Here is a 24,171-nt window from a genome sequence, read left to right as displayed (position 1 = left end):
CTTTGAAGAAATTCACTTTGATAACGTCTACTTTACTTCACGACTTGCTCACGAATAATACACTAAATGTTCATAAGTGCCATCCTAAAAGTGCATATTTTATTCCTGAATAAGCAAAAAATAGAAAGAGATCGGAGATAACTGGAGAGTAATAAATAAATTAGTCATAACAAAACTCACAAAAGTGCCAACGCTAATTAGATACGCAATAATGGATATAGATAGATAGAAACAATTACCAGGTCAGAGATGCTTATAAGCGTCACCCTAAAAGGCCATATTTTATAATCCCAAATAAACAAACTTTACAGCTTACAATACAGAATTACACGATGAATATCAATAAATTGAATGTTTTCCTTGGTTTTTATTAAGTTATTTTTACTGCCCGGATATATTCGAATCTGAACATTTTAGCGACATAAGTTGCGACGCCGACCGTATATATACGGGTCTGCACATTTTGGCCGGTTTTGCACGCCCGTGTTAATACGTTTCTGCGCGTTAAGGGGTTAAAAGCATTAGAACACTTACAAATCGAAAATTAATTGGTTTAGAAGTTACGGTTTTTCCGAATGCCCATAGACGCGACACATTGTGCAACGCACTGTTATTACGAACGGAAATTTTACTATAGTAATCTGTCGTCATTATCACGCTAGACAAATTTTTTTGCGATGCGGTTCACCGAAGGGTTTACGCCCGGCAGTAGTGCAAGTGCGGAACAGTAGATGTATAACTTTTACTGCATACAGGTACATTGCGTATTTTTTTTTTTACCGTCCGCTTCGTTTCAAATACCTTGGATAAATCGCAGAACAGTTTTATTGAAAGACACGAGCGCAAACAGTTGCGCGTTGGCGCTATCCTTGTTAAAACCAATGCGGTACATGACGTACATCGTTCCCACGCGCAATAAAATGTTTTAGGATTACGCAATGAAGCTTATGGCAAAGTTTACCGTGTGCTGCGCAATTTCACATGGCATGAAGGTGCCCTCTTGCTTTGATAATGTATCGTATACCGAAACGTTGTCATATCCTCCGCCTCCACACCCCCTCCCACCCCCGTTTTATTGACGGTGTACGAGTGTAGAGAAAAAAGCGAAAATAAAATTTAATTGCTAGAGACACAATAAAATGTCTGGAACATTGTGATATTTTTTATTAAACTGAACATTTAACAAAATAACGGTAGCTGATAAAAATCCCAACGAAGTAATTATGTAGTTTCTTTTTTGGAATTTCACGTCATATTTATTTATTTTCAACATTTCGTACTCTATCGCGTGCCGATCAACGGCTTAACCGTGCCAACTTCATTTGTTAATCGGTTTAAACGTTTCAATACTCGATACCGATTCTATGAATTTATGGAAAGCACGAGTTAGTCATATGTATCGTAGAATAACAAGTGTTTAAAGTGGAATTGGTGCGCGGGTTGTTTTAATCCTGGAGAGACTTGAAATATTGGGAAAATGTTATTTCTCCTACATGTGAAAAACTTTATGAAATTATTTATCGCTGTGAAATTATAGTCGGATTTACCGATTTGGGTTCAACAAAGACATTTGAAAAATAGATACAGCAAGCTTATACAATTTATATATTTGAAAGTACTCAAGTATCTCGAAAATTATTGTTTCGAACAATGCGATATACTCTGATCTTATTGGTTTGACCTCGTAGAGACCTTAAAACATTTTGTGCCAGTCACAATTTATCTATTTGGTCATAATTTTATTAAAGCAAAATCATACTTCGTTTTAGGGTCGAAATGAATTAAATGATATTGAAAAGCATTTGTAAGGAAATTGTTCGTTATTGCTTCTGAAAAAGTTATTGTTTGCTGCACGTTAAAAAGTATACGCTCATTGTTGTCTAGACAGTGGACGCGTCATACATTATCGAAATTATATCGAACTTCATGTCATGTAGGACATCTATATGAAACTCTTTAATTAAAAATAATACAGTTAATGTGATTGTTATTCGGGCCTGTGAATTAATAACTGAGAAATTATAAAATTGAAAAATTAGTGACCCGTCATTTTGACAGGTCTTTTATTATATTTTGTTCCTTATTATTTATTAATCACATATTAATTACTTATCAATACTTATTAATTACTCGTTGCTGTTATCTTTACTCGCGAAAATACCGAGCAAATGATCATTTATATTAATTAGAGACGACGGAAAGCGGGGAAATCTATTGTTCGTACAACTGCGGAAAGGGCTTTGCTTACGAAAATACGAACAGGGCGAGCGAGATCTATTTCATCGTAACGAGTCACGTTATGCATCGTAATCCTAACTAGTAGTTACGACTGCTAATATGGCGACTTTATTGTCTACGTTAGCAGCGAATACACGACCGAACACATGACGGCAATATACGGAACAACGTGAACGCGCGACCTCGCTGGAAAATCTATTTTGTATTCCGAATAGCTTATTTTTATCTCGTTAACGCCCGGCGGATCTTCGTTTTGGGAAGCTCTCTCAAAATATGTAGGTCAGATTCAGTCTAAGGAAGAATTAATTTCTGTCTTCCTCGATGATGCACGTTCGGAGTTTAAAACGTGCTCGGTCTATTTCGAGAACCGCAATGGCGAAGACAGTTGAAATAACTGATATTAAATAAATGTTTCCGATTCTGAATACCAGCTACTAAAATCGTTCAACATTTCAGCGTACGAGAATATTTTTATACATAATAAAATAAAGATTTCGATGACATTTCATGAAGCATTCTGGTTTCGCCGAGTTTGATGAATATTTTTAGGAAAACGGATATTGTTTTGTGTTCGTTCTTGAAAACTTGTCTCTAACAGCACGAGTTTATACGAAAATTTGTAGTCGAAAATTTGTAGTCTAAAGCGAAAAATAAGAATATCTGAATTATTCTGTACACTCGTTAACGACAAACTATTTTAAGGCAGCGCGTTCGGGCGAAAATCAACTATCAGTAATTTTCCAGATACAGTTTTAAAAATACGCATTTTGATAGCATTTTTTACGCTTACAAAATAATGAGAAAATTATTTTGCCAATTAATCGTTTTGTCGATAAGAGGAACTTTTCTTTTTATAAAAAATCAGTCGGATCGAAAAGACCGTAACCAATTCTCATCAGCATCATACACAAGTTTTTGCAGTAAAGATTTCTCAGCTAGAAACTTTATTATTGTTCGTGTTGTTGTGGCACTGCGATCGTAATTATCAGATTTGGTCAAAATTTCATTCGGCCTTGGCGAATAAATATCCAATGGAATAGAAATTTATAATAATTTATAATAACATAGAAATACTAAATGTGTATCATTTTTATTATTATTCCTCCTGTAACTGTTTCAGCGTTTTTCCAGTAACAACGTTAACCCTTCGCACTCGAGTGGTGACTCCGAGGCACCATTAAAATTTGTTGTATCACGTTCTCAGATAATCTTTATATTAACAAAGTTTAGATTTAACTGTTGTGCGAGTCGCAAGAGTTAATTTCATACGCATAAATTACACTTTGTTATATAAAATGAAACTGCTATAATTCCGAGAAATTGTTTTAGATTTACAGTTCAAATAGCTTCGAGTGCAAAGGGTTAACAAGCAATTCAACGATTTCAGCCGAGCATCTCGATATTAGACGATTCCTCCGATGGGATTGAAACGATTGTGAAATTATTGCACTGGCAAATGATCGTGCCACTTTCTAATTTTCTAGACTCCGAACGCAAAAGTGGACGAGTCATCGGCATTCCAGCGTACTGACACGTTCAAATCACCAATTAAAGCCGGGAATGTGCATTAAACTCGTGAACCTTGCCTATTAGAAAATATGTCAGCGTGTTCGGTTGCCTCGTAATTATATCAAGCGCGACGCTGATTATCATTTTTCGCACGATCGCTCGTTACCATTTCCGAGCGATAAGGTATCCGAAGACTTTTTTCCCCGGCCGCGTGGAGCCTCTCGATAAGGAGCACTCCTGTTGTCGGTGAACCGGCTTTTTTCTCTTGCAATAACTTCTCGCCATCGGGTTAAGTGTACGAACACGAAAGCGCAATCAGTGGAACGTATTACGTAACGTAGCCCGATACTGTTTCCCGATTGGAGTTCGGGGTTCCGGATAATTCAGAAACTGTGTCCGAAATGCTGGACGACATTGCAAAATTCGAAATGTTCGAAGTAAATCTCTGCTGGGGCATGTTTCTTTCCGAGCACTCCCTTTTTCCACGAGCTTTCTCGTTACCGGAACAATTTGATTTAATTGTTTCCCTGAAAAGATGATTTCCGCTTAAGGCAATACGTAGAACGCATCTTACGCGGAATACATGCTCGTAACATAAATATTCAAACGATAGATACTGGGCATCGGCGCTTTAACGCTGAAACGGCGGATCTTTCGGTCAGAAATAGAACCGAGTGTAAGATCGTTTGTAACTTTATTCAACAATTTTGTTCAACGTATTCGTTAAGGCACTCCTTTTCGACTCCGTTAGTGCTTCTATTGATCTCAATAAAAGCACAAAAAGAGAATTGTTAAACTCGAAATAGTCGAATATGAATATTTATACTCTGGATCCGAACGGATCCATTTCGTTCTAGCGGTATAATCTCCTAACGCGCAACAATTTCCATCTGTTCGTGACATTCCAGAACTATAAATCTATTTTTAAACACTTTTCTCATAACCGTGACTAGAAAATTGACGTCATTCGATTCCTCGGTGGTAGAAACACTTGCGCCTGCATAGAAAATGAAATGACACGGAGTCGAGCATTATTCGAAGAGTTTGTTCGAATGATTCATTCGAAGAATATTTTCATCGAATAATCGCAAAGTTTTATTCGAACAATGATTTGAACGAATTCTTTGAATAAAACTCGATTCGGATAATATTTCGAATAAATTCTACGAATAAAATTTGTTTCGTTGTTCGAGCACAATATCAATCAAATTTGTCGACGTTTGGAAATTACGATCGCAAAAGTAAAAATTTCGTTTTTATACCACAATCGTTTCTATTCCGTTTTTCTAACCTTAGAACGTAATTGTGCTATTGATCGTTCCAATTTAACAAAATTTCTTCTTGTCTGTTTCAGGTAAGAGAACGTTTGCTGCATGTTACGAAACTCCGTTCCCGTAAGTGACAATACCGTACATGTTTCGATTGTTTTGCTCTAAAATTGTTTACGACATTATGTTCAATTACGAGACTCAAATGAAAGAGCTCTTCGGATTCGTTTGTAAATATTAATTTAAATATTGATTTAAAAAGGCAGGCGTTCTTCGCAAAAATGTCACCAACCCCACAGTATTCTCGCGAGCAGACTTCGGATTTTAAACATTTACGACGAAAATGAGCGGGTCAAATACGAAACAGTGCATTATTTCCAACTGATTAAAATGATCAAGAAATAACATGAATAACTACAGCGGGGTGAATAATTATAGGACACAAAGTCTGACTGCATATATTTTTATATTGTAAATAACAGAAATTAGAGTTATAAAAGTATGATGTTTTGTTAAGTTTTCGTACAGATATCGGTAACAACGTAAAAATTACTAGGAGCCTATAATTACACCGCTGTATAGAGCTGTTGTATCTTGGCATTGGTGCAGCCTAAAATTCCGCAGTCTACTCGCGACATTATTTGACGATGAACACGACTATTGCCGTAAGCCGCGAGGGTTGCAGAACGCACCGCAGCATTAACAAAGTATTTAGCATGAGAACAGTGCTTAACGATCATCGAGGCTGGTCAAGTGGTCGATTTGTATTCAATGTCAGGCGGACTTGTTCTCCGTATTCGACGTCATTCACGCGGCGCCGCGTGGGCGGTTAATGTGAATTTTCGCCTACGGCCAATTGGTTGCATTTCTGGGTCACTTAGATCACCGTACCAGTCTATTAGCGGCCCTTTAAATAGCTGGATAATTCGATTACGATCCAAAAAATGCCTCGGGCCGAACGATCCTCGCAGTGTACTGCATCCGCGTATAAGGTTCGTTACGTGATCGTAAATTGTCGGCAGCCGGCAAGAGGGCTAACTTTCTGTTTTCACGAGGGGGAAGAAGTGGTTGCGTAAGAGCTTATATATGTATACGAACGATTCGTACGTTGTCTCGGAGCCACCGTAATTTATAAGCTCCATTTAGATTTCGCGGAAAGTAATGGAAAAAATGTATCCCCGAATCCGGGGGAAAGATATCTTTACCATCCCCATACTAACTGATGAGTCATCCTTGCCCAAAGGAATATACAGTAGCGAAGAAAAAAAGAAGGAAATTGGTAAAATACACTGTTCCGATTGCAACCGTTCTCCAAAACGATTCAATTTTTAAGCCTTGCTTCGTTCATCGTGGTAAATTCACCTTTTTTATTTGGATAATATTTGTGAAGAAATATTCCAAAATTTTATACTATATAGAAGAAAAAAGATATTATTATAAATTGAATTTTTTCCGTGAAAAATAAGATTTTATTGAATAACCATCGAATAATTATTTACAAAAACTTTCTACGAAGCTTTTTCAATTGAATGTTGACTTACATCAAACGCTTGCGTTCCTATATTCACCGTTCTCGAGGTACAGTGGCGGACAAAATATTAAGACAAAAGGAAAGAAAGAAATAGGTAAAATACACTGTGGTCAATAAACTTATAATATAATATATAATAATAATATGATATAATATAATAAACTATAATAAATCAACCTAAGGCACGCTACACAGTAGCGGATAAAATATTAAGACAAAAGGAAAGAAAGAAATAGGTAAAATACACTCTGGTGAATAAATTTATAATATAATATATAATAATAATATGATATAATATAATAAATTAATAAATCAAGCTAAGGCACGCTACACAAGTAGCGGACAAAATATTAAGACAAAAGGAAAGAAAGAAATAGATAAAATACACTCTGGTAAATAAACTTATAATATAATATACAGGGTGTTCCACAATTACTTTAACAGCCGAAAATGAGGGGTAGCTGAGGTCATTTGAAGTAACTTTTTCCTTTGCGAAAATGCAATCCGCGGCTTTGTTTACGAGTTATTAACGAAAAACAATGGCCAATGAGAGGCGACGGTGCGAGAGAGAGAGTCCGCGAGAGAGTCCGCAGCACGAGGCTTCGACAGATGGTCGGAACGGACTCGAGCCGCGTTCGAAGTATTGAACAAATCACGAAGCGAGAACTTCCCGGATCTTTTTTTACTACGTAACAGTGATATTTTTAAGAAAAACGCTGTTCACCTTTACTTTAGAACGTCTGAAGAATATTTACTAATTTTTCGAACCCGAAATAATAAGTAATTTAACCGTGACGGCTGTTTTAATTTTCTAGTGTGCATGACACCTCGTGTGTAACATATGGAATTTTTAAGCAAGGCGTACAGTGAAGATTAACAAAGTACGTAAATGATATTTTACGTTAATGATATTTTATTTAAATAATTCCGTGTCCGAACACAGTTCAACGAATGATTCGCAAAGCTAATTTAATAAATAATAATCGTGTTAAAGGACGTAAGGGATATGTTTGTTAGAGAAATATGAAGAATATTATCAATAAGAAACTCACCCATTTAATTGTAAAAACCACTTCATGTATCCGACGGAGACGAACAGAAGGATGTCTCCGGGCAGGCAATTTCAACGTTTACTTTCACTGCATTATTACTAAACACTGATTACTTATCAATAATATTTATGGACCAACTTTCCTGGGTTAATATGTATAGCTCTGAAAAGAGCCGATTTTTTAATGCGACGCGTTCGAAGTTCTCACTGTTAACGACACGTATGTACCGCGTTGTCGAGATGAACTGCAGAAGACTGGCACGATGGCCGACAGTGTTTCGTTCTCCTACGAGCGAATTTCAACTGTTTCCCATCGAACGCGAACATTGTCAGCCATCGTGCTAGTCTTCCGCAGTTTATCCCGTCAACGCGGTATGTGTTCTTAACGAAATGAACTTCGAACGCGTCGCATAAAACAATCTGCTCTTTTCAGGGCCATACATATTAACCCAGGAAAGTTGGTCCATAAATATTATTGATAAGTGATCAGTGTTTAGTTATAATGCAGTGAAAGTAAACGTTGAAATTGCTTGCCCGGAGATATCCTTCTGTTCGTCGCCGTCGGATACAGATCAGCTGTGCAGTTCATCATACATTGTACGAGGTCAATGCACTATCCTGCACACATTTCCGTGCATGAAGTGGATTTACAACTAAATGGGTGAGTTTCTTATTGATAATATTCTTCATATTTCTGTAACAAACATATCCCTTACGTCCTTTAACACGATTATTATTTATTAACACGTTCCGTGCCGAGCGTTTTTTACTCGAATCTTCACACTTTGATATTTTACTAAAACTTGATGTATTACGTGCAATTATTAATTCTCGTACACATAACAACGTAACAAAAACTTATCAACGCCCATTCTTGCGGTGGGAATTGATTCTTCGGTTCTAAATTTCTTGTAAACAATTTGTTCAGTTCACTAAGTAAACATGCAAGCGTGTACCATCGATGGTACACGTGGAACGGAATGTGTTAAATTATCTTTGCGAATTATTCGTCGAACTGTGTCCGGACACGGAATTATTTAAATTAAAATATCATTTACGTACTTTGTTAATCTTCACTGTACACCTTGCTTAAAAATTTCACATGTTACACACGAGGTGTCATGCACACTAGAAAATTAAAACAGCCGTCACGGTTAAATTACTTATTATTTCGGGTTCGAAAAATTAGTAAATATTCTTCAGACGTTCTAAAGTAAAGGTGAACAGCGTTTTTCTTAAAAATATCACTGTTACGTAGTAAAAAAAAAATCCGGGAAGTTCTCGCTTCGTGATTTGTTCAATACTTCGAACGCGGCTCGAGTCCGTTCCGACCATCTGTCGAAGCCTCGTGCTGCGGACTCTCTCGCGGACTCTCTCTCTCGCACCGTCGCCTCTCATTGGCCAGTGTTTTTCGTTAATAACTCGTAAACAAAGCCGCGGATTGCATTTTCGCAAAGGAAAAAGTTACTTCAAATGACCTCAGCTACCCCTCATTTTCGGCTGTTAAAGTAATTGTGGAACACCCTGTATAATAATAATATGATATAATATAATAAACTAATAAATCAACCTAAGGCACGCTACACACGCGGATTTTGATATTTCTGTACAAAAGATTATAAACGAATTCGCGAAGTGTCCCTCGCTAGACAGTTCGTCGTAAACTAACGTCGGCCGTTCATAGAAGTCAGAAGATCAGAAACGCAAAAACAACAATGTCTTGCTCCAATTTTGCATTCCTACGTTTGAGACAAAGAAAGCGAGGCATGCGTCTGTAGTGTCCAAAACGTATCGAACTAAATAAACAACTAACGGTTACAGAGAGAGGATCTTCTAGAGTTCTATCTTCATGTTACTTTTTGTATCTACCTCCACTAAAGTCACGTTCGCCCGTGATCTATTGATTACTCGAACACGTATTCTCCAATTACGAAATTACATCAAATTATCACCGTTGTAATTATTCGAGTATTCTCACTTCGTCATTAAATTAAACGCAATAGAGATCTACGTATTTGTAAATTTGCTATACTGCGGGGAACATGGAGGTTTCGGTGAGGGTACACGGGATACCAGACAATAGTAGTTCTAGTATCAGTTCCGTCAATAATGGTGTTACATCCCGAACACCGCAATCCGATGCCGAATTTCGCGGGTTCGTAAATCCTGTTACGCTGGCTGGCGACGGTAGGTATTTCTGAACGTTGGCTATTGCGAAATTAATCGCAAGCCCAGATTGAAATCGAATGTACGTGTAAAAGAATGCGTGCACACCGTCAAGCAATGTGTCGTTGAATTCCGATTCCGATTTTTGAACAGTTTTGGTTTGTTTGCGATTTCCGTGCACCACTGGAAACCGAGTTTCGATGAATAGACCTATCGGTGGCTGTAAAGTTCTGCATCTATTCGCACGAGTTTTCGTTATTGCTGAAAAATAGGAGCGGAACAAATGGGACTCGGATATTTGGAACTTCGAGCTCTTCGTTCGCGACGGTTAAAAAGTGCAGCGAACAATTCCTAATTGCGGCTCGTTTTTATAGTTACCGATTAGTCAACAATTCTAAAAACGAGGTGCAAGGCTCGAATAATCGTATTTCCTCTTCCCAAATTGTTTGCTTTTATTTGCAAACTGAAGGAGAATTTGGGAGAATTTGCTGTAGTTTGACGCGTTGAGTACCGATTGATTTTTCTACGCTTTCATTATACAGGGTAAATGCGATTATAGATTGTATTATGCGTTACAGGAACTTACATTTCACTGAAACATTGTTTATCAATTCTCGTTGAAATAATGCTTTTCACACCCACCATCTTGATTATTGCTTTCGCTTCTTGCTGGTATTTCATAGTCCGCGTTTTATAAATTCTTTGGCATACTTGTCTCTTTGGCAACGAGCATGATCTATAATTTACAATTGACAAATCATATAACCTACAGTAATTGTGATTTAGAATAGACCAGTTACAAAGTTTTTGCAATGAAAAGAGAATTAATTAATCGTTCGAATAAAGTAATTTCTGCTGATAATCGCGTGGAAATATTCAGATTCTCACAGAGCGTATTTCTAATGATTAAATATTGTATGAAGCTTCGTGTCGCTGTTGTTTCTCACGCCATTAGTTTCTAATGATGCAAATTTTACGAACTTTATCTTCTAATTATATTAACTGACACAAGCGACTTTATTGTTGCCGGGCACCAATGACCCCGATGAACCATTGACAAGTCCAGCGTCGGTTATTAGCGACCCCCTCAGGCAGTTAACGCATTAATCGACCGGGACGATTTATCTTCGCGTTTCAACATCGGAACAAATAATTTTCACGGAAATGCGATAACCTACTTGAGAAAACTCGTCAACGCATTAACAAAATTTGACAGGGCTTTACAGCGGTAACAGCAAAATAAAAATCTTTCGTGATCTCCTCTAATTAAATTCATATATCCCAACCGATTTCTATGTAAAAAATATTTCAGTCCAGTAATTAGACTGGTGGGATCGAGTATATTACAAGAATAAATGAATCAATAAACTATGAAAGAACACTATATTCTATCACTTTTATTCAAATGGATCATTTTCCGTATTAATTGCTATACAAATGAATTGTTAATCAAACAACGAATAGCTCCACATTCAGAGGAATTTTCATTCGAATAAAATCTTATTCGGATAAATTGTTATTTAGATCAAGTTTGATTCGATTGGGTATTTATTCGAAAAAGATCGAATAAAATTTTGTTCGTTAATCCTTATCTCTTATCCGTTATCTGAATTAAATTTTGCCCAACTCTGCTTTGGCTATATATGTGCGGGATTTCCTCGATATTACGTACATATTAGCGCCTGGGTACAGGCGCCGCCTCGAAACTCCGGACAATTGAAAGTTAAAACGTCCAACAATGACAAATGATATAAATCGCTATTCGCATCTCACTCGCACTTGGAATTTGAGTAGCATTTCTCTCTAATTCGTGTTCAGATTGCGCACAAAAATGGACAATTTGGAAAGAGGATTTTATAGACGATTTTTATAGTTACCGCGATCGTCAATAACTGTAAAAACGAGACGCAGGGCTCGAATAATCGTATCTCCTCTTGTCCAAGGTTGTCCATTTTTATGCGCAATCTGAATTAGGAAACTCGGGAGAAATTTAAGGAGAAATTACTGTATTACTGAAGGATTCGAATCTTTCCAACATCGAAGCACTACAAAGCACGTTTTCGAACCAACGTTGTATAAAATGTTAACTTGGCAAGTATACTACTGTGATCAAAAAGTCAGGTGAACTTGTTTATAAAATGTAAATTCTTTATTTATTCTTCCAAATCAATTTCATCCCCTTCAAAGTAATCCCCGTCCGATAAAACGCACTGTTTCCGACGCTTTTTCCAGTCCTCGAAACAGTTGGAATAGTCTTTTTCCGGTATAGCCTTCAAGACCTTCTTCGATTCGGTTTTTATCTCCTCAATCGTGTCAAAACGGCGTCCCCGCATCGGCCTTTTGAGTTTGCTGAATAACCAGAAGTCGCACGGAGCCAAATCAGGCGAATACGGTGGTTGCGGAACGATATGAGTCTAGTTTTTGGCAAAAAAGTCGCGAAGAACCAATGCAGTATGACATGGCACCAATCGAGACTTGACGCGTTTGAGACACAAATCATCCTTCAAAATGGTTTGGACTGAGCCAAATGATATTCCAACACTATCAGCGAGGTCTCTCATTGTCAGTCGACGATTTTCAAGCACCAAATCTTCGATTTTTTTGGACGTGGCCCTCGTCGGTAGACGTTGATGGTCGTCCAGAGCGCGGTTCGTCTTCAACGCGTTCTCGACCCGCTTTGAACTTGTTGTACCACTTATAAACGTTTTTTTGTGTCATAGTTTGATCACCAAAGGCCTTCCGTAACATTTTCAACGTGTCCGCACAAGAATATTCGTTCCGCAAACAAAATTTGATGCAAGTTCTTTGCTCAACAAAATCACCCATTGTAAAAATCGAAAAATTCACTTTTGGTTGTTTACAAAAACACCTGTAAGTCGGAGATAATTAAACCTTTTGACAAACAGACACTTGGCAAATGTTACAGACAGTCCTACCAACCTAGGAAAAAAAAATTACCTGCCTTTCTAATGCCCGGAAGTTTTAAATGACAATTTCACCTTACTTTTAATCCCTTGCACTAGAACATCGTGTCGAACTCGTGATAAAGATTTCGAACAGAATCCATTACATTTGGACGTGATTTATTTTACATCGAAATAATATTTAATTCGTCTGTTATCAATACTTGATCGTTAGAGTTAACGCAGACAAGCAACGGATGCAAATTCTGTTACCCCTTTAAGAATTTATTAACGACAGATAGGTTGTAATTGGTGTGGAAGTGAAAGAAATTGCAGGCCAAAGGGTTAACGATGCTTCGGTGTCTTGGAGCAATAGTCGAGAGCAACGAAAAGAAACTTGTGTTGCGTCCAGAGACAAGGGCCATAAAAAGGTCCCACCATTGGGGAAACCCTCTCAGGCCCCAACAAGGGTCAAGGCAGACACCCCCCTCCAAGGGGTGATTCGTGCCTTGACCAATAATAAACAATCTACCTCCATCCACGGGTGCTCTTCCACGACTTTCCAGCGTTGGAAGAGCATTCTTCCACCAGCGCTCGCAGAGAGTACAACACAAAAAATAAAGTCCTCTAAGACTACTAGAGATCCTTCCACGTCATTAATTTGTCGTAGGAAGCGCGAATCGAGCGTACAATAGTTCGGTCGCACATGTACGTTAGGCGACTAACCGAACGTACGGACAAAACAACTTGTCTATCGAACTTGATCCCTAGCTATGATGCTCCTCTCAAAATTGTCATAGTCATCCAGCGCAGACATTGCCACGTTACCATGAAGCAGTGTGGGCACGATTCTACGGCGTTTCTACCAGTTAATAACCCGCTTCCGTGTCGCTTTGTCCGGCTTCGAATTTGAAGGGTAGCCTACAGTCAGCTGATTGCACGGTACGACGAGAATATCGAAACGATTATTACGATGCCGATAAACCGCTACACGGAATACGACGGCATTGTCAATGTCTCACAATAAAATCACTTGGACGGATAGAAGGCAGCCCAGAAAATCAACAGACCCAGGAATCGGGGACAATAGCGATCGCCGGTTTCATTCAGTAGATCGTTATGCGTCAATCGGAACCACGTTATCGGTTTGTTCGACTGATCCTCCGGTTGAGCTAGATTTAATAGTTTCCCGTTAATCTCCGAAAACTCCTTCCGGAAGTGGAAGATTATTGGTCGGCTGCAGGGGGATGGAGACGAGAGGAATGGGAGCGGCGCTGCGCGGCGCGGCGCGGCGGTGATCGCAAGGGAAAACAGCGAATCGAGATGAAAGAGGACGAAGAGAAAGGCGGAGAAAGGGGGGAAGAAATGAGGAAGGAGTTAGGGTTAGGGTTAGGGTCAGGTTAGGGGTTGGAGGAGCAATAAGGAATTATTGCGGTACGATCGACAAACGGCGGCTACGTGGCCGCACTACGGAAGATTCTCTCCGACCCAGCGACTTTTCTTTCTCCTTTGCTTTCCTTTCGTCTCTTTTCTTATTTCCTTTCGTGCACGCCGCAAAACCCGGCGCCCGGACTCGTCAATATGTAATGTTCGAAACTGCTGTACCCCGTAACATGTTCGTCATACCGTTCTACGTGGAATTGAGGATTCTTTCCGATCCTGTATATTTCAGTGGATGCAGGTAAACCGAGCCGGGGCCGAAGGAAAGCCTTAAATATTTTGTTTATCAAGCAACGTTCCGGGGCCTCGGACGAATGGCTCAATTAACTCGGCCGCGGTCGTAGCCTTCGGATAGCCAGCACTGCATTGTAAAATAAATACGAGGTAGGGGGTACACATCGGCGGGCGTCTCGAGGGATCTTCGATGTATCTACCGCCGATGGTATTAAATTTTGAAAGACTCCGGTTTTTCGAAAGTATGCCGAACCTCTCCAGAGGACTTTTATTGTCCTCGGTTGATACGGAGACGAACGAAGAGCGTCGCGAGATGTAGCAATTTTTGAGATTTATGCGTATACCGAAAGTCCTGAGAAACCGTGATTTTCTTCTATCATCTGTAGACGATGACTCGCGGCAATGTTAACGGATTTCACTGAAATTTCTCGGATCTTCGAAAAATTGTGCGAAGCAACCTCCTTGCACTTTCTCCACGACTCGGACCACTTGCGTTTTTTTAAACTTTCACGCATCATTCTTTGTTGTGTTCACACGTTTTCTTTTAGAAACCGTCCGAATATTAATTACTATGCTGATCGCTAGACTGCGAATTGTATGCATTCGTTGAAAAATGACTAGGTCGAAAACGAAATTGTAAAGACGCGAGTAACGTGCAGCTCTTTGAAATTAGAATAATTTGAGAAATTATTGTTTAATATTACAAGAGAGGAGACATTTTTTCATCGGGCTTACGCTTCTTACAATCTAGCTTAAACAATTTCGATCTATTGGATCACACATATCGATTACGCGATTCTTCGTTTATCTTTAAAACTTAATTTTTGTCACGGTGTTGTAACGTAAACCGCGTGGAAAATTGTAAACCGTCTTAAAAAATTCTTATTTTCCATAATAATCCCAGTTATTGCTATTTCCAAACTCGAGTTGCAAATCAATCATTCCGAGTTAATTCGCACGGATTGTGTACCGTGAAATTTCTTCGTGAAGTTATGACCGGATTTATGGGAAGACAAATAAACTTCGTGTCTCCAAAGTACAAATGCTTCATTGCAGCTCGCCTGGATTCAACGTGGATGTTTTAGGTGAATCGATCGATTAAAAAGAGATTTCCCAGCAAGTCGGCGTTACCGACCGAAAGTCGCTGCGACAACAGGATTAGCAAGCCCCGCTAACGAAAACAATTTACATCACTTTGAAACTTATCGCTAGGAGCGATGAAACGAAGACGACTGAAGTTGAAGTTAAAATTATCACGGTCTTGCACGACCACGCGAAGACCGTTATGTGTAAGTGTTTCCCATTATCGATGCATCTACAACGGCAGATGTTTTTCTGCCTGAGGTCATGATTCATCGTTATTTTGCATAGTGAGGTTGGTTAAGAATAATCTTGGAAGAATAACGTACATGCACCGTGACCAGTGTTAACGTTAGCAATCGATGCTTGCTCCTCGAGTGCCCAGCCGCCGTGAGATACTGCATGTATTGGAGGAACCTGCTGACCTTCGGCAACAAGTTACAATCATCGATGACTCAAGAGACCGTTTTCAACCGCGTTTGCTTCTACAATTGATATCGAGAGCGGAAACGTAATTGGAGAAGCGAGGCGTGATCCGGTATTGTGCAGAGGATATACGTTTCTGAATCTGCAGATGACTTTAGAAGCGTATCTGTTCGAAGAATTAACCCTGCGATTAACACGTTCCGTGCCGAGCTTTTTTTACTCGAATCTTCACACTTTGATATTTTACTAAAACTTGATGTATTACGTGCAATTATTAATTCTCGTACACATAACAACGTAACAAAAACTTATCAACGCCCATTCCTGCGGTGGAAATTGATTCTTCGGTTCTACATTTCTTGTAAACAATTTGTTCAGTTCACTAAGTAAACATGCAAGCGTGTACCATCGATGGTACACGTGGCACGGAACGTGTTAAACAATTTCAACACTTCGACTGCCGCGTCGTCACCCATGCGTGGGCGACGAAATTATTTACTCGAATTTTCAAAGTCAAGTTTTACGCTAATCAATCATAATTTCCTAATTTTACTAACTCGAGTGGCGACTCTGAGGCGCCACTGAACTTCGCTGAAACACGTCCCGACGTAATTTGTGAGCACATTATCAAACCTGTTTATCATTCCGAAACACTGTTGAAGGTATAAATGTTGCATGACTCACAAGTCTCAATTTTATATCGCATCGAATGCAATAAATCATATAACGTGGAAATACTGTGAGTCAGAGAAACTATTTTGATTTTAGTGTTGAAATAGGTTCGAGTGCAAAGGGTCGAGATTCACGAAACGTAAGAATGTTGGAAAAATAATTGATGTCGTACGACTCTAGTTTGCAAATTAAATTTAATTGAATAAAATATATTATAATCTAAAATATTAATATATGATAATAATAAACTAGAATAAATAATAAATAATAATAAATATAATAATATTAATAAAATAAAATATTATAATCTAAATGCTTATCCACTTTTACATTTCTTAATAATCAACTGAGATATGCATTGTAATTACTTGGGTACAATATTTCTGAAAATTCACCTTATAAATATGCATCTGGAAAGGCTTTTTCGACCATCAATTTACAATCTACAGCTATCGTTATCTTCAAATGTACGTTGCATAGAAAATGTTTGCACTCTGTCACATTTATTAGAATATGTAGTATCTTTTTCATAAAATGTTTTTCACGTTTTCTTGCTGCGTTCGTTGATATGGGTCTTGGCCGAATGATTTTTCTTCGATCTTATACGTTGTATACATAACGCGTACGTAATTTAATTTTTCCAACGATACAGTGACTAACAAAAGGAAAACTATTCATGGCTTGCGAGCTATTATTGGATGCCTGAGAAATATTCAAAATTATAGCAATCGTTAGAAAAACTGAGTGGCAAAACCTTAATTTATGGATAAAAAATGACCCGGCGACGGTTTTACGAATGTTAAGGTATTTCGTGTAGTTTACGAAGTAATCGAAAGACAATCCCTTGAGAGATGGATGCGACCATAATGATTTGGGGTCAAAAAAAGGCGTTACGTCTGCCAGGTCAATGCGTCATCGATACTTCTTATTCGGGTAGGATATTGATTTGTTCGATTTGCTGCGTGCATTTGAATGCGCAATACCACAAAAACCGTTTAGTATATAAAAGCAGGTCGTTGAATTTTCATCGAAGTCCATGTTTAAAAGATCTATCGAAAAATATACAGTTCTATTTTACAAACGAATTATCACAGCCATATCTCTTAACGCTTTCCGGTCGAAAGTTTTTCCTCCCTTCTATAATATTTTAGTCATTTCTATAACCTTATAGAATGCAATGTATTCCTATAATGTATTTGCTTGGTGCATACGAAATACGTCGGATTTTTATTACGTGTAAATGTTTGTAATCCTGCTTACGTTATGTTGTTGTTCATGACATAATCTCTTTTACAATCTCCTTGTATTTTTCCAAAAACTATGTTCTAAAAATTCTGTATTCTTGTCATTTATTCTCAGCACGTATACAAGTTATCGAGATCTACAACATATATTGTTTTAATTTTCATTATAGGCTCTTATAAAAGAGTGATAAACGAGAGTTTGCTTTCCATCTTTTTTATTCCAAGTAATAGCAAAATTAAAAGCAAAAGTATTTCGGTCATTGTACAGTGGAATAATCCCCTTAACATTTACAACAAAATTCAAGTCATTTAGAACAGTTTTTAAACTAGTTATACCGTTTTAAAAGGTGTGTGAACACTTTTGTTCCTCACTGTATACAAGATGTCCCATAATTATGTTATCACCCGGAACGGAGTGATTCCTGAGGTCATTTGAAGTAACTTTGTCCTTAGTGAGATTGCAATCCGCGGCTTCGTTTGCGAGTTATTAAAGAAAAACGTTGACCAATAAGAGGCGAACTTGGCTGGCGGCCAAGCCAACGAGCGGGCGGAGCCTAGTTTCGCCTATTGGCTCGGCCGCCTCGCACCAGCCGTGCTCGCCTCTCATTGGTCACCGTTTTTCTTCAATAACTCGCAAACAAAGCCGCGGATTGCATTTTTGCTAAGGAAGAAGTTACTTCAAATGACCTCAGGAATCACCCTTTTCCGAGTGCCAACATAATTACGGGGCACCCTGTGTATTAATCAGTTACCTATTTTTGACGAGTATACTCGTCACTGCCATTTCTAAAATAAAATAAAATGAAATAATAGAACAATAATAAAATGAAAAAAAAATAGAACAGTCGTTTCGTTACAACTTAACACGTTCCCTGCCGCGTGGGGCGTATACGCCCCACGCTGAACTTTCCGTTCAAGCCATTTGGTATTATCATTGTAAAATGAAGAATTTTTTAAAAATTCATTATGCAGTCAATTATGGACATCTTAATACTATTGCTGATGCCCTCATTTAATCGTGGGGCGTATACGCCCCACGCGGCGTGATGGGCAATTTTTCTTTACTGTAACTTGTTTTAATTGCATTTCTCTTATTCCGATCAGTCATTTATTCGCGTGTAAGTTGACACAATACTTACTGCTTCACTGAAGCTGGGATTGATTTATAGTTCTATAGTACTGTAAAATTTGTAACATTCTGCGATAGTTGTGTGGATAAACCACACTTATGTTTGCCATGTTTTAACAAAGTTCATCGTAACATCCCTTTGTAATCGCATACAAACTTGAATTTAACTAAAATGTTATATTTTAAACTAATATAGGCATGATAAAAAAAATTATATGTGAGGATGCAACTCGCTTGGCATAATAATGATCAGCCAGGTATTTGTTAAAGTAATTCCTAGAAAAATAAATTTATTGGTTTGCTGTGTTATGCATGTTAAACTATACAACCTTTCCTTGATAATTATGATTTTTGCACTATTTTAATTATTGTAAAGCATACGCCAGAAACAAAATAATACAAATGTAAAGCGTGGGGCGCATACGCCCCACGCGGCTTGAACGGAAAGTCTTCAAAAAACGCACACTTCTCAAGGAGATTGCAACAGCTGACTGATTAATGCAAGAGTGAACGTCGAGTCTGGCCGACAGACGACCGCAAAGTGTTAAACCGGCCAAGCGAAACGAAATTACCGGCGGTCCAAGTCGCGCAAAAATTCGAAAGACACTTTTCGAAGTATCCTAGCAGGACGCCCGCGCGATAAGGGGAGAGAGTGCAGAAGAAATTGGAACGTCGTCGGGTTCTGCGCGGCGAGCAGAAAGTTGCGTTTCCGCGTAACGTGTACCGATACGGAAATGTTCATCTGCGGAAGGTATCGGCGAGATAGAGGCGACGGGTCGGCGAGGGTGCAAATTGTAGACGAGGGTTGCAGAGAGTGACGACGACGGGTAATGGTAACCGGGGTGAGGTTTGGTATAGTCGAAGACCGCGATGGAACAATACCGTATCGAGCAACATTGTCTATGAAGCGGAGGGTGCGCCAGCTAGGCGGAGCATAGAGGTAGAGACAGAAACGAGAGTAAACGAATCAGAGCCGGTGAGGGGGGGATGGGGCTGATGGGGAGCTGAGGAGAGCGGGGGTAATCTCGTGCATAGTGTACACACATTGTCCGTTTCTATAGAAGGTCGCCCGTAGACGCTGCGGTCTTCCGATCAAATTGGATCTACTGAGAGTTCGGAGTATCGGGTCGACCGCAGCGGCGCAAATCCACGGGAACCACGAAATATTCCCCAGCCACAATCCTGTCTCATTCCCACAAACCAACTGCCGCGATATTTTCCGGGGAAACGCCGATAGACATTACGCCCGGGATACTTTACATAATATCGACGAATCGAAATGCAATTTGCTGGACCCAGCGCGGGCACGATCTACGCGGCGCACAAATAAAACGGGCGGAGGGAACGTTAGAAGGAAAGAAATTGCTTGCAAGAGAAACCCGTCGGGGATCGTTTCGAACATTCGGTTCCGCGGCTCGATCCGCATTTAGGAGCGTCGAGTAATTCGCTGTTAATTAAGATTGATAAACGACGAGTCGATCATGTTCAACTGTCCGTTCGACTTACCATTCGAGGATCATGTTACGCGAACGTAGGCACTCGTTGCTCGGAAAAGAGCGGGCCCGATTGCGGCGCAGGCTGGATGAAAGGGTTCGTAGCAATCCTCTCGAGATTATTTCGATTACATAAGAACGTGGATCTGACGAGGATTTTGGAAAGCCTGAAGGCGGCGCATTCGGGTTTAATTGCTTTCCTTGATCAATTGACTGGTGTCACTTTAAAAAAAAAGAAAAGAATTAAATCTTTCGCAATCGGAGAATTTTGTCGGATCGGCTACCAAGAACTCGAATGGATTAAACTTATTTAACCACTTGCGCTGGCAAAAAATTCACCGACGCGTGTACCAGAACGGTCCAGTGTAACTTGCTGGGAGGCGTCACAGAAATCGGAAAAAGATTTATATTTTCTAAACTAATTTATTTTCCATTTTAGAATATGCGTTAAATATTGACAATTGTGTGCTATGCTGTGCAATGATAATTTGTGCTCTGACAAACAATCCCACCCGTCGTGCCATGCACGTCGTTTGTTTCTGTGACAATCGCATGACGACGTACATACCACGTTGTTGGCGATTCTGTGACAAAAGCATTACGACGTGCGTGGCACGTCTTTCCAGCGCAAGTGGTTAAACCACAGGCCAGTTTTAATACAACGTACGATTGACTTGAGAAATTCATTCGATTATGTCATATTTATTCGTTTCTGCAATTGCAACGATTTGAAAATGAACAGTGTGAAACTGGAAATTTTAACTGACTCTGTAAGTTTACGGTCAAAGAAGATACACGACGACAAAACGTTGGTAACAATTAGGCTGTTTGAATAATATTTCATAAGACAGCGTATCGAAACGAAAATTGTTCATTTTCAAAGTATCGTAAGCGGTCCTGTTGTGTCCTTTTAAAGGACGTCTGAGACCAAAGAGTCAATTATAATTAATGTTCCTATTCCACTCGATACCAATCGATTCTCTTGTCGTTAACCCTTTTAGTGTCGACCAAGAGTCGCGTGTACCAGAGCGACCTAATCTGTTCGACGTAGTTTGGCAAAGTTCCGGAGCGAACTTACATCGATTTTGTAAAACCTGATGACCAGAGAATTGAGAAAGGTAGAAGAAGTAAGAAATAAGACTGTTTTTTATTTAAAATATTAAAAAAAATAACATCTTCCCAAGTGTAGCCAACAACGATGTACGTATCGCTGTTCGGCATGCACAATTTAAAAAAAAAAACCGACCAAAAAAGATCAATTTTTTTTATCTAAGAAAATACATATTTGGACCTTAATTTCAATAAATATGTAAAAAAAATGCAAAAATTACTAAAAATTCAATAAAAATAGTGGATAAATAATTATAGTGAATATTGAATCGCATTGCAGATCGAATTTTGTACCCATCGTACTGTTTTTCATATATTCGAATCTGAACATTTTAGCGACATAAGTTGCGACGCCGACCGTATATATACGGGTCTGCACATTTTGGCCGGTTTTGCACGCCCGTGTTAATACGTTTCTGCGCGTTAAGGGGTTAAAAGGTTCAATGGATCGCCAAGTAACCCATTTGACAATTTGACAATTATATTTCTTTCCGCAACAATTGAAATCGTAATTGTCGATTTCTATGTATAAAGTTTAAAAGCGCATTATAATTATGTTCCCCATAAAAATGATCTTATAATTTACTAAGAGATTGTTTCGAAACGAAGATGATCCGAAATGTCTTCTCAACAGTCACATTTTGGTTGATTTCGACCCACGGTCGATCTGTCGCCTGGTTTGAAGGCTAATGGCTGCAACGTCTTCGACGAGAAGTACGTTTAACACGTTCCCTGCCAGACCGTTTTTTGAAGACTTTCCGTTCAAGCCGCGTGGGGCGTATGCGCCCCACGCTTTACATTTGTATTATTTTGTTTCTGGCGTATGCTTTACAATAATTAAAATAGTGCAAAAATCATAATTATCAAGGAAAGGTTGTATAGTTTAACATGCATAACACAGCAAACCAATAAATTTATTTTTCTAGGAATTACTTTAACAAATACCTGGCTGATCATTATTATGCCAAGCGAGTTGCATCCTCACATATAATTTTTTTTATCATGCCTATATTAGTTTAAAATATAACATTTTAGTTAAATTCAAGTTTGTATGCGATTACAAAGGGATGTTACGATGAACTTTGTTAAAACATGGCAAACATAAGTGTGGTTTATCCACACAACTATCGCAGAATGTTACAACTTTTACAGTACTATAGAACTATAAATCAATCCCAGCTTCAGTGAAGCAGTAAGTATTGTGTCAACGACACGCGAATAAATGACTGATCGGAATAAGAGAAATGCAGTTAAAACAAGTTACAGTAAAGAAAAATTGCCCATCACGCCGCGTGGGGCGTATACGCCCCACGATTAAATGAGGGCATCAGCAATAGTATTAAGATGTCCATAATTGACTGCATAATGAATTTTTAAAAAATTCTTCATTTTACAATGATAATACCAAATGGCTTGAACGGAAAGTTCAGCGTGGGGCGTATACGCCCCACGCGGCAGGGAACGTGTTAATCTTCGATGTTTTCCGTTGTCCGTTCTCCAATCAGAGGAGCGAAACTCAATGATAGGAAGCGCAGGACTATCTCGATCCGGGCGTAGCGCGGCGGCGCAGAATCGATGGATATAATTTCAAGTGTGGCCGGAGTAATTCTAATTTCACGTGTCGTCGCGGAAAAGTCGAGAAGTTCCTTGGAGAGAAGATTAAAGGGAGAAATAGAAGGTGGGTAGCGGAGGGAGAATCTGGAGTAAGGCGCGTGACGCGGGACAGTCTCGGTCTCGAGTAACGCCTCCGGAGGGTGTCTCACCCCCTTCGCCGCTCAGCCCCTCGTACTCAAAGTGCTAATGAGTGTCGCCTCGTAAGCCAATTAATACTCCCCCCACCTCCTAGCGGGCGGTAGCTTACGAACGAGTAAAACAGGGCTGCGGAAGGGAGAAGGAAGTATCTCCCTTGGAAAGCTAGGACCCCCGTGCCTGCTACATGACCAGAATACCCCGCGGATTTTGTATGCCGGCCACGCCTGACCGCCGCACACCACCTCCTCGTCAAGTGAACTCCGTCGTAAGGCGCTACCAAACCGCCCCTCGACCTCCGCCGACCTCTGGCAACCTCGTCGAGCCTCGAGGAACCTCGATCGTCGCCGTTGCCGTCGCCGCTTCGGTCACCGCGAGCGACTTCTTGAGCGCTAAAGCCCCTCGCTCTAACCGAAGGTGGAGGTGGAGCTGGAAGCGGAGCCGGTGCCGAAGAAGCTGAAGCTGGAGGTGGAGGCGCGGCGGCGAAGCTGGAGGTGGTTCGTGGCCACCAACGTGTTCCATCGAGCCTAGAGAACTTACGAACTCTCGAGTACCTGCGCGACCGTACGTGAGAAGGTACGCCGTTACTTCTTACTTACAGGCGCCAAGGACTTATGTTGCACACGTGACGGAATTTTAGAGCCAGACACTTCGGACCGGACGAACCGGTACTGGCTTTCGGCTGGTCTCGGCAAGCGGGTGCTTCTTCTTCCTTGATTTATTGACCGGGATCTACCGAGATCCTGCTGCTACGATTGTACCATCGACTAGCAGAGACGGATGCCCGCTGTCCCATGTATCGAAGATGTCACCCTTGCGCTACTGTTCAGTAGGTGAAACTTCGTTATAATCGGTCCTCCAACCGCAAGGTATTTTTTGTACTAACGCGACCAGCAAATTGGGTCTTTGAAGCTCGGGTTTGATTTCT

The 24,171-nt window shown here is 39.6% G+C and overlaps 1 protein-coding gene across 12 annotated transcripts in view; it reads left to right on the top strand.

Moving 5' to 3' along the window:
- Positions 1 to 24,171, top strand: part of LOC117223829 (protein muscleblind-like) — a 609,735-nt gene that overhangs the window by 174,397 nt on the left and 411,167 nt on the right. For 3 of the 12 annotated variants that reach the window (XM_076526703.1, XM_076526708.1, XM_076526701.1), the window contains one exon: positions 5,102 to 5,141. The exons of the other annotated variants lie outside the window; for them this stretch is intronic. In XM_076526703.1, the coding sequence (XP_076382818.1) occupies positions 5,102 to 5,141 (40 nt within the window). The remainder of the gene's footprint in view (positions 1 to 5,101; positions 5,142 to 24,171) is intronic. 12 annotated transcript variants of the gene reach the window in all.

The sequence above is a fragment of the Megalopta genalis genome, chromosome 15 (assembly GCF_051020955.1).
Source record: "Megalopta genalis isolate 19385.01 chromosome 15, iyMegGena1_principal, whole genome shotgun sequence".
NCBI lineage: Eukaryota > Metazoa > Arthropoda > Insecta > Hymenoptera > Halictidae > Megalopta > Megalopta genalis.
This window is presented reverse-complemented; position numbering and strand designations above follow the sequence as displayed.